This window comes from Charadrius vociferus, unplaced genomic scaffold (genome assembly GCF_000708025.1).
Source record: "Charadrius vociferus isolate BGI_N301 unplaced genomic scaffold, ASM70802v2 scaffold324, whole genome shotgun sequence".
Taxonomy (NCBI): Eukaryota; Metazoa; Chordata; class Aves; order Charadriiformes; family Charadriidae; genus Charadrius; species Charadrius vociferus.
The window spans coordinates 4,030,168-4,047,973 of NW_009648041.1; the positions used below are offsets into that span (position 1 = coordinate 4,030,168).

The following is a 17,806-nucleotide window of genomic DNA, read 5'->3' on the forward strand; positions in this document are numbered from 1 at the left end:
ACCCCCCCACCCCTTATGTTTTGATTTGGTTTTGGTATTAAATGCTGAAGTGGTAAAAGTGGAGCAACTCAAACCCACACAGTGTTGTTTCATATCAAATGTGATGTGATGTAACACAAGGTGGCACAGCAGAACCTAATACCGTGCATTAGATAAGGCAGATTTAGCTGGAGATGTGCCTCCCACATCTTCATCGGGATTTGCACAGCAGGAAATGGAGCAGACTTGGAGCTGTGCGGCGAAGGGGGGGTTTATTCCCCCCAGTTTTTCCTCCGACCCTGCCTTTGTGGCATTTTGGTGTGCGTGTACTTGTAAATAACCAGTTTTTATCAGCCACGTTGCAGGTAGGTACGGTGGCTGCTGCCCTGATTTGGCATTATAATAACCAGTCATAACAGATTTAATGAGGTATCAGAAATCCAATGAAGGTCTTTGTTTAGTGCTGTAATTAAATACATTTGGAGAGTCGTTAAAAGCAATAGCAGGTGGGCAAAACTGAGGAAGAAGGATGGCTTTGTAATGGACTAGTCAATGGTTTTGTTCTGAGACAGGTTGTTTTTAAATAGGTATCCTCGTGTCTCTACGTCTCTATTCTGAATTTAATTTTTTTCCCATTCTGCATTGGGATTTTATGTTTATTCATTTTTATGTGGTGGTTGTTTTTTTTTTCTTGGTCAGGTGGACTTATTTTTCTGATAGGGATAGTAATTAGGACTATACCAGCTTTAAGACCTTGCTAAAGCAATGCCTTTTGTGCCAGAAGACCTGCAATGTGCCTTGAGTTGGACTTGAGAAGTTGGTGGGGTTTGTAGACCGCACAGATTTGGTAGAGGAGGCTGAGCTTCAGGGAGGTGACACAGCTGGCTGAGGGCGCTGGGGTAGGTGAGGGCCCTGTGGCTGGGGACGCATGAAGGTAACGCTGGTAGGGATGTGGCAGGTGAACATCAGTCCCCAGGAGGTTTGACTCCATCCTTATCATTAAGGGTTAGTTTCTGAGATATACAGTTACACACTTGTAAGTATATTGAGTTAGTGATCTATTTTTATAGAAAACCGTATTTTAAATCAAGTGAATTCATGGTTTTTGAAAACATCTGCAAATCCATTGTCCTCTAGTAAAGATTTTCTGCCTTAGTGTGCCATGTGTGTGTTCAGCCCCAGGGCTGAATCTGGCTAAGCATTCTATAAATATTAACTTATTATTAAGGGATGTTATTTATTAATAGCAACATCAAACTAATGCCAAGAGGGCCTTATTTGTAGGTGTCCCCTTTGGAGCTGCTCTCCAAATACGAACTACGAGAATCTGCCATAAGCCACACGGGTTTGAGCGTGTGGATTTTACACCTTGTAACAGCGTGGTGATAAGTCTGAAGACAAACACCCTCACTGAGCAGGATAAATCCAGATGTGACAATAGCAAAATACGGTTTCTCCTCTACCAGCGTCCTCCGTGCTGAGCTTGGAGTGGCACGTGAGATTGGCATTGAGGTGCTGCCGCCCTTCGGTACCCACATGGCCGTGCCACAGGACAGGCAGCTGAGGAGAGGGGCTTTGGGACAGAACATCTTCAAAAATGCAGCATGCCCAAGAAATTGTGAGATGTGCTATAGAAATAAAGTTTGCAAGTCATGGATTTTGTGGGCTTGCGGAAAAGGGTAGGTACCTTCGTGCATATCCACACATGTATGCTTCTGTATATGAAAAAAAAGAGTGTCATTCATGTGTACACACACACACACACATATTTATGTAAAAAGAACATGGGGGTTTCTAATTACTTTCTGGTTCTGGTGTTTACCTTCTCAGATTTGTGAGGTTTCAGAAATTTAATGTCTATGTACATATTTGTTTAAATATTAACAGAGATTTTCATCTAAGCGTATGACTCCAACAGCTCAAGCTTTAGGAAAAACTCTTCGTTTAATGAGTTTCAAAATAAAAAATAAAAACTGCTGACATGCTTTCATCCGTCAGTTAGATGGGAAATTGTCACATTAATTCTCAATCTCTTTATTATCTTACTGTCTTGGCATTTCCATATGTATCTTTCTATTTTTGTTGTAATTAAATAGTATTTCATTAGCTTATATCTTCTTTGTCACTTCTAAAATCCATTCTGGTTTGAGATGCTGAAAACATGACTGAGACTTCAATTCCGAAGAATTGTTTAGCATCCTGACCAAGAATGAGTAATTGAGGCTAATACAATTTAAGATCTTTAGAGCACCTAGAACTGAAATTCTTGTTAATGGCAATAATATAGTATGCTTCATTATGTTTTTTGCCAGTGCCAGTGGGTTAATAATGCCTGAGATAGTCTCTTGACAACATCACTTTCTTAACATTAACATTGAACATTAGCATTAGAAACGTGACATTTTTCACTGTATTTGGTAGTTACCAAACATGATTTATGGCAGGGCTATATTCCTGCAGTGTAAATTATTCTCTCGCTTAAAACTTGTGTTGCGTAGCTAATTTTTTTTTTGGAAAAGGCAGTGGCACTCTTGTTATGCAAACCACCGTGACAAGCAGAAAAGTTGGGCAGGGACAAGGGTAGGGGTTTTCTTCTCAATGGTACTCCTCATGCCCGTGTGCAGGCTTGCCTCTCTTGCGGCAAATTATTCTGGTACATTTTCTTATTCGTACTCCAGTCTGGAAAACACCAAGTTGTATCAATTTTTTTAGATAATATTTGTCTTTATTAGAAATTCTTTCACAATGGATTATAGAGAATAAAGGGGATTGCTTTGTCACCACCAACCTCCCCTCCCCTGTCCCCTGCCAGCGCTAATGGCCATTAGCGTTAATTATTTAGAGTTCCTTGTTTTGCGCACAGAAAGCAGTGATCAATGTGCAATGCCAGGTATATGGTTGTGTACCCCTCATCTTTCGAAGCGTCTGTTTTGTTTGATACAGCCTTTGGTTTTTATTCAGCACGGTGTAAGCAGCACTGTTTAGAAAGCTCATTAATTATTTTTTTTTTTCCAGGCAGGAACGTTTTCTCTGTAAATGTTAACCTTGTGACACACTCTGAAATGGTTCTTTTCTTGTGTTTTTATTCATCTCCTGCTAATTTTCAGCTGTTGTGCATTCTAGGCTGCAGACCACGTAATGGCAGAACCAAATGGGTGACCTTTTCACCTAGGCTGACCCACGGCTTTTTTTGCTGTTGGATAGGGATGGTCCACAGGGTGTCCCGATTGGAAGTGTTAAGCAGTCATGAGAAGTGAAAATTTAGACACAGTTGTTCTTTGTGTTCTTGTGCAAAAACACCCCAAAACTGAAATATGTTGCAGTAGCTACAGACACTGTAAGCAATAAATAAGATAATACATCTGGCTTCTAGACTGGCTTCTAGAAATTTCAAGCGCCTTTGTACTAGGGATAGATTGTGCAAACTGGTACTGAATCCTTCCCACTTTAGCTGAAATCCCATTGAAATAGATACCTTTTTTTTTTTTTTGTGGTGGAGGGAGCAGCGTTCACACAAGCTTGCCTTCCCATAACCCAGCTGTTTGAATGGCTTGACTGAATGACTCCTGTGGTTCCTAGAGATAGATCCACCTTAAGACTCAACTTTTGATCATTTTGATCCACTGCTTCTAAAGCACAGGTGTGTCTGATGTCCATCTAGGTAATTTTTGAGCATTTGTCACCATCTGAGCTCACACCAGAGTCAGGTCCAGGCTATGGTGTGGATCTGTAGTCACAGGCTGCATTCTGTATATGCTCAGCCAAACAGACTTTCCTGTGTTTCATGGTGTTTCCTTGTTACTTTAGTTGCATAAAGACAAAAGCTTTGAGAAAATGTTCCTGTAAAAATTGAAGACCACTGCAAGTTAGAAACAGCAACACTTGGGGTCATGGTTTTGTCCCGTGGGTTATTCCCTGAACTTGTCGAAGGTAGGGTTGGAGAACTTACCCAGCTCCAAAAGTTTGACCACACAAGGCTGCAAAATTAACCCATGCCAAATGATATGAAATAACCTGGGTTGTGGCCTTACTTCATGGACCGGATCACTCACAACATAATACCATGTCACACAACAGAAATACTGCTCCTGATGGGTAATGGCGTTAAGAGTGCTGAAGTCATGGTACAAAACTTGCTTAATGATTTGCATTTTTTTCCCCAATGTTACAGAACGTAGTTGAGCAGATGGATGCAGCCAGCTGTACATAGAGCTTTAGGGAGTACTGGGGAGAAAAGAGAGAGGTTTTTGTTAAGATAAATGTAATAATCTCTGTGATAATTAGTTTAATTTAGATCCCTGCATCTGACTCATTTTTGACTAACCTTGTATGAAGCCTTTCTTGCCTCGCTGACGAGCCTGTGAATTTAGTTTGATTACAATCCCTTTTTTTGTGCTTGCGGATTGCTCACTGATCACTGATATTTTTCATTAAGCAGTTGCTTTATTACATTGTTATTTAGAGGCGAGTAATTTATGTTTTCTAATTAATTTAATTCCAGGCACATTTAGTAAGTAGCTACAATGAGCCCGTTCAAGGGGTTTTAGGTCATATTGACATTGTTTACCAGATGTGATCGTTTGTTTTAAAACACTGTTAACTCTGTGATGACAACAGCCCCGTTTGGTTGCGTGACTCTTCCGCTGTCCCCAATCTGCACCTCCAGAAACTCCCCAAAATTAGAAGATGCATTTCAAGTACTAGTGAGAGATGTCCATAGGCATTAAATCACAGAGGAATTATATTGCAAACAGTGTCAATATAAACTACTACTACTCCATTATTGGATTTGAGGGCAGAGCAGGTTCTGCCCTGGAGAAGCCCTTTGGCTTCTCTTAGCCAGGGATGTGAATGGCATTACTCCGACCACTGAAAAATGGGACAACGCCAAAGAGATGCAAACTGGCTGTTAAGTTCACGCTTGGCCCATTTACCTCTGAAAAACTTGCAGTGAGGCTTCAGGAGAGAGCAGGGCAGCGGGGAGGATGAGCATACCAAGCAAGACATGGCATGAGCGGTGGCCTGGGCAGTGACGGGACACAGTTAGCGTAATCAAAAGGTAAATGTTGTAATTCATAGTTGTCACCATCCCAAACTCATAGGTATCGGCAACTGTTTATGCCAGAAGCTTTTCGATAAAGCTCAGCATTTTCTTGCTAGTGATGCTCCCAGGATTTGAGGGTTGTTCAAGCGCTTCGTGTTCATTGCTGTTAAGTGCTGCATCTATTCCATCATCTGAGCGGGAAAACTACATATTATACCTATCATTTGCTCATTTGGCCTGCTGTGTCAAGAACTGGGGGTTTAAAATGAGACCCTAATTAGATGAATAAATAATTTTTTTGCAGGAAAGTGTACAGGCAGGTTATTTCCCTGACTATAAGCTTGTCCCATGAAAAACCACCAACATTTGTTACCGTGTTCTGTAGTCACTTATTTTGGTAAAAAGTCAATTACTGCTTGTTCTGCAGCGAAGTCTGGCACAGAGCAGTGACACTGTAAGATTCATCGGCCTCTGAAGGACCCAACAAACAATGGCCTTGTATCTGTTTTCCATTATTTTTCAACTGTTTTCCGTCTCTTTTGGATTGGAACAGCCAAAATTAATTACAAACTTTGAAGGAAAGGTTTGTTCAGTAGTTCATGCTTAGTAAATTTTAACATTTAATGCCTGTGATGCAATAACCTGATTTCTGCTACCGTTTGAACCAACAGCCCAGCTGCACCTCAGCTTTATTTTTTGTGGGGAACATTTAAATTGCTGTAATGCCTTTTCTGGCTCATACTGGTCTGTTAAGGGTGCGTGTGCGCACGGGGATCTGTTCTACCTATTGATTTAATAGGAAAGAGCATCTCTTGGAAAGGGAGAGTAAACGTGTGTGCATGCATGTGGAAGGGGAGAGAGAGAGAAAGGGAGAATCTCTATCTGTGTGTTTATCTCTGTGATAAACGATGCCTGTTAAAAATGTGACTTGCCGTGAACATTATTAGCGCTTTCCTCTTTAAGTGTATTATACAAACACAGTCACCGTCAGCAGAAATGAAGCTGCGGTCTTGATTGTTTAGTTCAAACAGTTTTGATGTTTCATTGTCCCTCGATCAATCAGTGCCTGGGGGGATATCAGCTATTGACTGGGAATGCATCAGAGTGACGTGCAGAGCACAGATATTCCTCAAAAGCTGAAAATATTCCATTTAAAATGCTCATTACAGTTTGCATCCCCGTCTGTGAACAGGCAGCAAAGTGAGCTCCGTTTATCATTTTTAATTGTGGATCCTTCCCTATTCAGAACTAACATCTCCCAAATTACCTTAAAATGAGCTTCTTCCTAGACAGATTTGTAATTCGCGTGCATCACTTATTTTATTCTCTCTGTAAAAGTTAGACAGGGCACGGGTTTTAGCACAAACAAAATGCATAAAGTAGAAAACATAATGCGGCATAAATGCCACATAAATCACTTCCTAAAGACAAAAGCAGATTTCAAACATCTGAATTACTGAGCACTTAATGTGGAGTGTAATCTGTGTTTTGGCTTATGTTTGTTTTCTGGAGTGTCACACAGAGCAAGATATGGGGAGTTCCCTCTCCTCCAACAGGGGAGGAAAATTAAGGTGATTTGCAAAATGCCCAGGAAAGAGCTTTTCCTGCGTTGTAGGTAAATCCCCCAGACAAGCGTCTCCTCTGCTGCTGGGAATTGGGCTATATGCAGAAGTAGTCAATAGAAATCCCACTTGAGTTCTCTTGCTCATCACAGAGCGAGTAAGAGGCTGCTCCAAAATGCAAAATTGTCCTTGAAAAAACCTTCTCTGGTACCCTCCCAGTTGTTTCTTCCTTTTCATCAACTGCAACCATGTAAGCCCCCCTTCCCTGAGCTCCCTGGCATCCCCCGCAAGGGTCAGGACATTGGCAGTGCTGTTTTCAAGCCTCGGCTCTCTGAAATTATAACTAACAGATAAAATCTCTGACTTCAAAGATTAGGATGGACAGGAAGGAAAAAGCATGTTTTCTCAGAAGCGTTCAGGTTTTTAGGGATAAAAGCTCGCTCCTCCGCAGGCTTGTGTTTTCCTTTGCCCAGCCCGCGCCTCCCGGCTCAAGCCGATGCACAATTTCCTTTCAAAAATCGATTTCTAGAGGAATACTTTTTTTTTTTTAAAAAAAAATCAACCTGTTCCCCCTGCGCCGCCGCGATTGGTCCGATAAAACCGCCGAGCCGATCGCGTCAAAAGGAAATAGCTTGGGCTTAATTGTAAGCTAAGTCTCCCGTAATCCAGGGGAGCATTTGAGATTCTGCCCAAGCGCTGGGTTTCGGCGGGCGCCGAGGGCTGTGGGTTTCTCTCCCAGCCTCCCGGCTGCTGCGGCACAAGTCAGCATAGCTAATGCAGATAGAGCTCTCCCCCCCGCTCCCGCTTCCCCGCTCCCGTCTCTCGCTCGCTCGCCCTCTCCCTGCGCTTTGATTCGATATGAACAGACTGGTAACTCCGCTGCGAGAGGGAAAGCTGACATAACTCTGCAGATGGCTACCTTCGGATGATACACCTCGGGATTTTTCTTTCAGGGAAGGTAACGCTTAGATGCTAATGTTTGTTTTTCCCTTGTTGCCATTTTTCAGGACTGCCGGTCCCAAAGAAGAGCCCAAAGTCGGTAAGCACTTTTCAGCTACTATTTTTGTGTGTTTGTCTGGTTTGAAGGAGAAAGGCATGAGTTCGGTTTGTTTTCTTTGTGGGTTTCGATTGTTTTAAGTTGTCTTTCTGTTGCAACCATGATTACCTTGCACGGCTCCGGCTGCATGAGGAGATGAAAGAGGAATGCAGTACAGAAGGGGGACTTGTTTGCAAATAAAGCCTCAGGTTTACAGATCCTCTTCCCTGACAGATGAGCTTCTCTGTCATTTAACTTACCAAAAAAAAAAAAAAAAAAAAAGCTATTGTTTCCTTTTGGAAAGATGGGAGGCTCCACCTTCTTGCCAGATAGCAATTCTGTCGGGTGCTCGTAGGTACCAACCTTTTCCATTAACTCCCGGAGTTTTCTCAAGTACCCTTGGCTGAATTATTAACAGACGGAGAAAGCATGCACCTTGTCGAGAGAGACAAAGCATGGACAGCATGATTTCAGTTCCCAGGGAACACCGTTAGCTGTCCGAGTGCTTGCTCTGGAGGCATTTTCATATGGAGCAGGATTGTGCTGCAGGTGTGAGATTCTTTATTTAAAAAAAAACCAAACCCCCAAAAAAACTACCACAACAAAAAAAAACAAACAGACCAGTATATTCTTGTCCCTTCTGATGTTATTTCCATGTAAAGCTGTTACCTGGATGACATGTTAGCTGATAGCATGGAAGCCGTGATCTAAAGTATCATTAAAGCTCTGTGCGTGATATTGCGGAAGAAATTAACGTGCTATTTGTATGCAACAAAAAGAAATGTTTTATTTTTAAAGGAAGTGGAATACTTAAAGCCTGAAAGTTTCCAGTTATCTGTTGAGAGGAAGGGGAAAAACCAGAATTCTCTCCCAGTAGCTTTGGGGAAGCAGAGCGAGTGAGGTCTTTGCCGTGTTGTAAGACGGTGCGAAACTTCACCGACAGTCCCCGACGGGTGCCAAAACCTGCGGCCGGGCTCAGCCCCCCTCGCTGCAAACCTGGGCAAGGGGGTGATGAAGGGGCTGAGCGGGAGGCTCCTGCTTTTAATACGAGTTCTCTGTTCATCCAAAAAGAAAGCCCTGAAATAATTAATGTGATTCTGATGGCTTAGGGCAGCGCTGATTAAAGTCACGTGAGCCCAGGCCTCTACCATTGTCAGCTCGCATTAATGTTGAGAGGCAGAAGCGCGGGGTGTGCTCCCTCGCAGATCACAGGCACGTCAGCCCCTGCACGCTCGCTTCTGTCATACGCGGAGATTATTTCAGCCTTCGGTAAAACAGAAGCGAGTGTGTCAAATACATACGCGTCTGGCATGTTTCTTTCCTCTGCCTGCACTTTATTCCCCGGCCGGAGCAGGAGTGGCTCCACGCCATGCGGACTCTGACTCCTGATATTAAACTAGCCCTGATCGATGAGTCTCGGTCTGTTCGGAGCGTGGAGGCTCCCGCTTTGCCGCACGCACATTCGGGGTCAGGTGAAGTGGGATGCTGCTGTGTCAGACACCTCTCTGGTCGGCAGCGAAGCACCGTGAAAATCTGAGCATCATCTCAATCCATGTCGGGATAATCCTGCTTCGGTGAACAAAGAGACTGCTTGCAAACAGGTGCAAGCTGATTTCTCTCTGCTGTTTGCTTTGATGAACCGGTCAGCCCTAGGAAAGCGGTGCCATTCCCTCGTGTGCCTCTCCCGAACCCCTCTCATCTTGCTTTAGGGTCCCTCCAGTGATTTTTACGATGGCCCTAGGCGGTGCTGTTGCCTCTGAAGCGCAGGATTCACAAAAAGCGGCGCCTCCTGTTCCCCCTGCCTGCATACCGGATCATTTGCATCGGCAATTAGCAGCGATGTTTTACACTGCCGCATTGTGCAGCAGATTTAGTGACCAACCCACCGCTCATCGGAGGGGCAAAGCAGAGCACGTTGGAGCCGGCACAGCTGCTCCTTCCTTCCCAGGCATCGGCATGAGTTGAGCACGGAAACCTGGAGCAAAACGCCTTGGGGCAGCTCTGTGCAGAGGAGAAAACTGTCCTCGGGGCTGTCTGGGATGGATTTACACCAACGCCAAAGCTCGTGCTGCCAAGGCGATGGTCAAAAGCATAAAAGCAGGGGTACTGCAAAACACCTTCCTTCCTCGGTTTAGTTGCAGGGCTGCTGCTCGGCTGCACGGCGAGGGGAGCCAGACCGTCTTGGTGATGAATCAGAGACTGGTTTAGGTTGGAAGGGACCTTGAATATCATCGAGTTCCAACCCCTCTGCCATGGGCAGGGACACCTCCCACCAGCCCAGGTTGCTCAAAGCCCTGTCCAGCCTGGCCTTGAACACCTCCAGGGATGGGGCAGCCACAGCTTCTCTGGGCAACAAAGATTCCCAGTTGCTCTTGTCCTGGCAGGGGAGAGCTGGGCCTGCCCTGCCGGCACGTTCCCCGGCTGGGATGCCGTCTCGCTGCCCCCTGCCCGGGCATTTCCCAGCCATGGTTTGCTGCACTTGCAGCTGTTGGGTGAAGGTGGGTGCTCTTGGCTGAGCTGTGCGCCCACAGGCTGTCCTGTGTCCCCATCTCCCTTTGCTTGACACAGGGGGAATGTTTTCCAGCATTCCTCAATTAATAAATTAGCTGCAGTTAGAGGAATGTGTACATGCAGGCCAGGAGCAGCTGGCCCATTCTTCACTGGTGCTCATTCTTTGTTTCTTCTGCTGCATCAGGGAAGACGCGAGCTCAGGTCTCCATCCTCTTCTGCTTCGCTCCGTGCAGTGACGAGTCCTCTCTTATTACCTCGTATGCTTTCCCAAAGCCCAGACACACTCCCGCCTTGCTGCCAACAGCTGTCTCTTTTTTTTTTTTTTTTTTTTCCCCTATTTTTAGCTGTCAGCCCCAATCCCCTACTCCCAAAGGGTGACTTCAGGCTGTTGGATACCTCCCGGCTGGCAGGAGGTGTTTTAGCCCCTTGGGGAGGTTTGTTAGTGCTGGGGCTGCGCCACAGTCTGGGGATATTTTTCTGCCTTCAGCTCTGTTTTCCTGAGCTGTATTTTTCATCCAGTTTATAACTTCTGATGAGGTTTGCTCTTTTTCTCAGTTTTTAAGGAGAGTTTTTCAACCTTGGTGAAAGAGCCAAATCAGTAAAAAATAAAAAGTTTGCAGCCGTACATGGGACCTGGGCACTTCCAAGTCCTTTCTTCCCCCTTAGCCCCCACCAAGGACATGCTCACAGCAGCTCTCTGTGCTGCTAGTTTGTTTTCAGTTTCCCATTGATTCTTCTTTAGATGAAAATGGGTAATATTTTTGTATTGACCGTCTGGGGATATACATTTTCAGTGTGCAATTTCTCTAGTATACCAATTTCTCCTGCAATTATCCTGGTATAACATGGATGAAAACAAACTTTTTTTTTTTTCCTTTTTTTCTTTTTTTTTTCCTCGTTGCTTTCATCAAAATACTCCACAAGGGGGCAAAGATTCCCATTTCCAGCTCAGTTTGCTGTCACTGCCAGGACCAGCTTCTCCAAAATGCTCTAGAGCACAAAATCTGCAGCTAGATCATCAGAAGACAGGATCACTTCAGGGGGAAGAAAGTGCTCAGCTCTCCCAAAAATCGTATTTTTCTTTTGGGTGTAAATGAATACATTGTCAGCGTAGCTGAATTGTGGCCAAAAATGCAATTCCTATGCACAGCCTGTCCCTGACAAGAGACTTGCCCCTTATTTCAGGGGAATAGGCAGCGCTTGGGGCTCTGCTGATGTCCTGCATTTGTCAGGAGGAGAAATTGGTTCCACAGCATGGGTGTTTGTACAGCACATCCCTCTTCATTCAGAGACCATTTTTTTCACCCCACCTCGAAAAGCAGTGGGAGGAAACCACCACAGTTCTTCCCTCTTGCAGTTTTATGCCTGGAGAATCCCGTGCCAAAAAGCTTTGGTGTCCGTTCGTGCCGCAGGACGTGCTCCCTGCCACCGTCGCCTCTTCTGCTGCGGGTTTCTCTCTCCCTGACACAGACATACACAACTGCTGCTAATAATTAGTGTCCCATCTCCGCCTGCAGCCTCCTCTCAGCTGTGTCATGGGCCTCGGTTGTTTTAGCAGTCACTGTACAAAGTAACATCTAATTACTCTTTCATTTACCACGAATGACACGCTGGTCTCTGCTGTGTGGGTATCTGTAGCATTTTCCAGGCACTCGGAGGCTTTTGCAAGCAGTTTTCCTCCTGTCTCCTTTTGAAACACAACAGCTTCAAGCTCCCCAGCTCACATCACCTTTGCTGTTTTCTTCCCTCCCCGTAATCAGAGGACGTTGTAGTGCTCAGTGTGGGCTCACTCACCCTCGCTGCTGAGGGAGCCGCTGCCTTTCAGATCGGCAAATGGAGTGCCTGTGGCTGAAAATGGGATTGCACAGTGGGGGGAAGAAATCCTGGAAGGCTGACGTGTGCCCAAACCCTGACCACTGCTGCCCCCTCTTCTGCAGCAATTGCCCCTACAGATGCACTGAGAAATCCGAGGCACGCTGACGTTCCTGTTACCCTCAGCCAGTGAGCAAACTGCAGCTAGAAAAGACTTTCTTCCCACTGGTACATTTTCTTCATCTTATGTTTTGCAGGATGAGCACTACAAAGTTTCAGCATGGGTGTAGGGCAGCTGGCACAGGCCGTGCATCTCAGACCTGAGGTTTGGGTAGGGTATGAGAAGCTCCCGACTTCCACTTATTTATTTTGTCATGGCTGTAATATAGTACCAAGGTGATTGTTTTCTCCCATCACCTGTATTTAAGTGTGCGGTCTGCCTAAATGAACTCAAGGTAGTCATCGTAGTCTTGATTTTTAGCCACTTTTGGTCAAGAGTCTTTCTGGCAAGCTATTTATGCTTATCAACAGCTCCGGAGAAGACCATAGACTCTGGAAGGTCAGAGGTGCTCTTGCTGACTTGGGTAGTTCAGTGCCCCATGCTCCTGTAGCTACTGTCAGAAGTCAACGTGATTTGGCTGATCTGCTATACTTCGCACTGAAAAACATGATCAGCATCTCAGGGTGAGGTCTGAACCATCCGCTCTGCAGCGGTCTGTCACCAAACAGCCCCGTGCTCATCTGGCTCTGATTTAACTGCTTTCCTGCCCATGTGTGAGCTGAGTGAGCCCGACAGTCAGATCCAGACCCAGGAGGATGGGCCCGAAAGCTAGGAACAATGCAGGAGATAGAGAAGGCATCCTTTTATTGCCGTATCATCAGCTCATCTCTCGAGGGAAAGCTCCACCTTTGCCCCGAGGCACAAACTTCTTCATCTGGGCAGACCCCACTGCAGGAGCGCCGCAGAGAGCAGGGAGGTCAGACCCTGCATGTCCTGATGATGATGGTGTGCTGAAGCTGCTACAGCACGTGAAAAATTTGGCCCCAAACCTTTTTGGCCTCATCTGGCGACGTGAAAGTCAATTAATACTGTCTTGAATTAATTTAATTACATATGTTCGTTGTTTCTATGGTTGTGTTCCCCTTTCTCTGTTCCCCTCTTCAACTCCAAAATAGAGATGTTTCAGGCTTTTTGAAGGAGTTGTTACTTGGAAAAGCAACTGTCCCTCTGAAGAAGTTTTCTGCTATTTCTTGTAAGATATCTGTGTATTTGCAATTGCAACTCCAGTTTAATTAGAGGTGGGTTTGCTTGAGCTATGCTGACATTTCCATTTGCAACCCAAACGCAAAACAGAATTCATCTTTTGTTCAATATTTAGAACTTTCATAAAGTGAGAGCACTTTTTAAAGTTCAAACTTTGTTTCTTTTTCAATCAGAAAGTTTTCAGAGAGTTCTCCACGTTTCCCCAAGGGCTGAATAAAACTTCACATTTTAGTCCCTGTTCTCCAGCTTCTGTAAACCAGCTATTTCCAGTGAGATTGGCCTGAAGTTTCACAGGATGCTTGTAGTTATTTTAGTAGTTTAGCCAAACAAACAAAACAACCCAGATGGCTGGACTGAGAGTTGTAAAGTGGTTTGGTTTTTTTGGTTGTTTTTTTTTAATTTTATTTTTGAGTTACAAAGGAGTGATTATCCACAGCATAGATGTTTTAAAACTGCTTCATTTTAAAACTGAAGGGCTGCATGTGAATTAGCTTCTTTTACTGCTTAAAAAGCTAAAAATGTTTGAAATTGGCTCAGATATTTGTATTTGAAAGTCTGCAGATGAGTAATCACAGCAGGTATGCTTTGTTCAAAATTGCTTTAAAGGACAAAGGCAATTTCACATTCTATAGTCGATCGAGATATCATTTAAAAAAGTGCTGGTAGTGGATCAACAACTAGAACGTAACGCTGCGAGGTCAAAGTCATTTGGGCTGTCGGAGCTGTTTTTTTTTTTTTCCAGTGTAAACCTAAAAATATGTGCAACAAGAAAAAACCCAGAAAAGATGATTGTTAAGACTCAAAAAGAGAGCACTTTTGTACGGTGACTTTCTCCTCTGTAATTAACTCAGCCCTGCTATGATGGAGCGTTGGTTGCCTGGGGTTTCGCGTTCAGAGGAAGGGGGGTGTCCCCAGACCTGTGTGCACTACAGCCCCCACGCCGATCTGCTCTGGGTTCTCCACTGGCTTTTCTCCCTACCCCTGCTTGGGTTTCTGTGGAGAAGTCCCTGAAAGCCAGCGACTCCTGTTGCAAAGTTTTCAGGTACCCCCTGCCAGAAGGAGGCTTTAAATTTATGTCTGAAGTTTTTTTGGTAGGAGTGGCTCACCCCTCTTAGCCGGGAAATTGGGGATGTTGTAAAAAGAACTTGTAGGATGCTGTTTTTCCGGCTGCCCTCTGCGTCACTGCAGCCTCGGGAACGTGCCAGTTCCCTGTGCTGGAGCAGGTCGGAGATTGGACACAACCTTGATGCCAATCCAAGGTCATCTCAAAAGAGCATTAAAAAGCATTTGCTGTACAGTTCGGGGAGCTCTTGTTGAGGGAGGATTTTGCTGTATATTGAGTAGTACAAATCCTGGCAATGCGAATGTGACTTGTGCTTCATTTGAGCCCACCGTTGTGAATTTGAGTTAAGAATTATGTACCCTGCTTAGCTAAATGTTGAGCAGACAGAGCTCTTGACACACTGCTTTTGAATAAGCCTTGAATTTAGGCGGACGTATTTTTTCCTGGTTTAATATGCTCAATTAAAACAAGGAAATCAAACTGCAAATAGACATTTTCACATTTGTGAAGGTCTGCTGTAATCCTGTGGATGCTCTGGGAAGCAGAGACATGAAAGTGGTCCTCTGTTGTCCACCGACTTGTGACGTGGGGGTTGCAAGAGCTGCAGAGGAAAAATGATCTCTCATAGTAAGGGCTGCGCTTGCATCTGTTTCAGAGGGACTATTTAAGTTTTCACAGTGCAATTTGGTACTTTCTGCTTCTTCTTGCAGGCTCAAGTTAGACCCTAATGTTACCTGAGTAGAAGGATGTTGAGTTTTTCTGCCTTAATGCAGGAATAAATAAGTGCATTGAAACTAGTAACTTATAATGGGATTTAGATTTGTTTTATGTGTGAGATGGAGAATTGCGGGTTTTTTTTATGATAAATGACTTTGTTTTGCATATCTCTTTCTGTCAGTCTGCCTATCAAAATCTGTCATCAGGGAATTTAACTACCCAGCATTAAGTGGTGGCAGCAAAACTGTGATTTATATATTTACTTATGTGCATGCAGAAGCCCTGATCAAAAAAGAGAGAAAAATTGATGGAAAACACCCACTCAAAGACCAATAACCGTCTGTTCTCTCTCTTTCCACTCGCTTTCTTTCTTACAGCAACCACTTGAAAGGAAAGACAGCCAAAACAGTTCTCAGCATAGCGTCTCCAGCCACCGCAGCGGGCACACCGCTTCCCCCGTTCACAGCACGCAGGTGCTGCCGGATTACGCCGCGGCGGAGGCGCCGGCTGCGGATCAACCGGACACTTCTGGGCAGAAAAAGCCAGATCCATTCAAAATCTGGGCCCAGTCCAGGAGCATGTATGAAAGCCGACGTGAGTATGAAGCAGGTGTGGTTGCTAAGGCTACGGCTCTGGCAGCTGCTCTCTGTATATTTTCTTTGCGAAGAACTGAATCTTTAAAATTTTGTGTTGAAAAGATAAGGCTTCAGTTTGTTAATTTGGTGTCTGTTGATATCTACTTGATAAAGGTGCAGTTTCGTCTCTGTTGAGGAATGAATTTAGATCATCTCTAGGGAAGGGGACTTAGACCAAAGCTTAATACAAAAAAAATCCCTTTAAAATTAAAGACCATCTTTTCCCCTATTTTCTTTATTTTGCTTTTAAAATTGGCTGAAGGAGAATTTCCAAGTTTGTTATCCAGATCCTAAACTCTTTTTTGAGGTTAAAACTTATTGGCTGATATGCATGGGAATTTCAGTAAGGAAGGGAATTATTTAGTTTGCTGAAATTCGTATCAGATGCTTTCCAGTCTCCCTCTGGGGAGGAAAAAATCCAGCTGAGCCATTTTACTTTGACCAGAGTGGACACTTTTAACAATACAGATATCAAATGCATATTGTAAGTGGCTTTTACGGCAATTAATAATCTGCACACTTGGCTAATAGATCAGCAGGGCTTTGACTCTGCTCCAAGACTATAAATATGGTTTCAATCAGTTTCTTCTCAGCAAACAATATAAACACGCTGGCTTTGCTTTAATTGCACTGCTGAAGATGATTGAATCTGTAAAAGCTTCTTAATGAAAGAGTTAGAGTATTAGGTTCATTTTCAAAAGAAATAGTTACTTTAGTTACAGAAAAGGGAGCTTCAAAGTCTCGGTGCTGCAAGAGTATCACCTGGAGTTTGATTTTATTGTGCTAACTGGAAATTGGTAAAACCAGTATGAAATGAACATTACCCCAGAATGAAAAATGGTAGGACTGTTTTTTTTCTGACCAAATGAATCACTTCAAAATCTTATGTCCTGGAAAAATGAAATCATGAGTCACAGTTTCTTGGCTGAAGATGCATCTCTTTGGATTGAATGTCTCAGCAATGCAGTTTGTAGGTGTCTCAGCTTCTGTGGGCTCCTTCCCTTCCCTCCCCTCCCCTTCCCGGGGATTAGGCGTACTGACCCTGCGGGCTCTCAGGACAGGTCATGCCAATATGTGGAGAAGTGCAGTGACGGAACTTGCACATGCATCTCATAGAAATAGGAAAAAGGGACGAGAGCTGAGGGACGGTGACTCTTCAGCCCTGCAGAGCTCCTCCTTCTCCTGCCCAGATGGACAAGGCTGAGGCTGTCCCATGGCACTGGCATTACCCCTGCTTAGCTCACGTGGTTCCCATAGGCACTGCTGGTATTGCCTCTGACCCCCTGCAGCTACTTAGCTAATTTCTAATTAACTGTTTAACTCATACTAATTAGTCATTAGTATCAGCTTAGCAGCCTTAACTCCTGCCGGTCTTTCATGATAAAACCCGAGGCTGAGCTGGAGAAATCCTGAAGTGTGCAGGCAGGCAATTTTGCTTCTCTGTCTACTTCCAACACCACGTGCTAAATCCTGTCTTTCCTTGATGGCTGCAGGTATCTTGCAGAGGTTTTATCCTTGTCTGTGATTAGAGCCTGTCCGGAGGTCTTCTTTCTCACTGTCTCTTGACCTGCTGGTTTCCCACACCCTATCCCTCCCTGTGCCACAATCCTCTCTGCTTGGTCTTTTTGTTAGACTGGGATCTGCTGCACCCCTTCAGCTTCCAGAGGTCCCTTCCAACCCTGACTGTTCTATGATTCCCTGTCTCACCCTTCTGTGGTCCAGCATCTCTGTAGTGGGGTTGATCCTCTTCCATTGCTTTGATCCTTGTCTCCTGCCTCTTCTACCAGATGAGACTTCTTTGTTTGAATGCCAGTGCTTTTCTATCACCTTTTCATCCCATTCCCATTTCCTTCCCAGGAAGGTGTTTACTGAGATTTCTTGGTTTCGAGGGGTTTTGGAGAATAGCAGAAGGGTGATATGGTCATGTCTCTTTGTAAGCACGTGCAACTAGAAGTGTCCAGGAGCCTGTGAATTTCCAACCCGAAGGTGGAGTGAAACATTCCTTGGGGATTAACCTGCAGTCTTGCCTACTGACGTGGCTTTGCTGCACCTGATGAAAGGTGAAGAAAAATAGAAAAGGTATAGTCTAAGTGAAAAAGTCAGTCAGACGTACTCTGTCTCCTGTCACAGTCTGATCCCAAAGTGTGACTGGTGATTTTATTTAGAGGTCAGTGTCAGCTCCT

General features: G+C 44.6%; 1 protein-coding gene across 1 annotated transcript in view; it reads left to right on the top strand.

Annotated features, from left to right (window-relative positions):
- The window catches only part of MAGI1 (membrane associated guanylate kinase, WW and PDZ domain containing 1), a 317,178-nt gene that overhangs the window by 273,050 nt on the left and 26,322 nt on the right, over positions 1-17,806 (top strand). The window contains exons 12-13 of the mRNA XM_009883598.1: positions 7,593-7,624; positions 15,366-15,582. Coding sequence (XP_009881900.1) covers positions 7,593-7,624; positions 15,366-15,582 — 249 coding nt within the window. The remainder of the gene's footprint in view (positions 1-7,592; positions 7,625-15,365; positions 15,583-17,806) is intronic.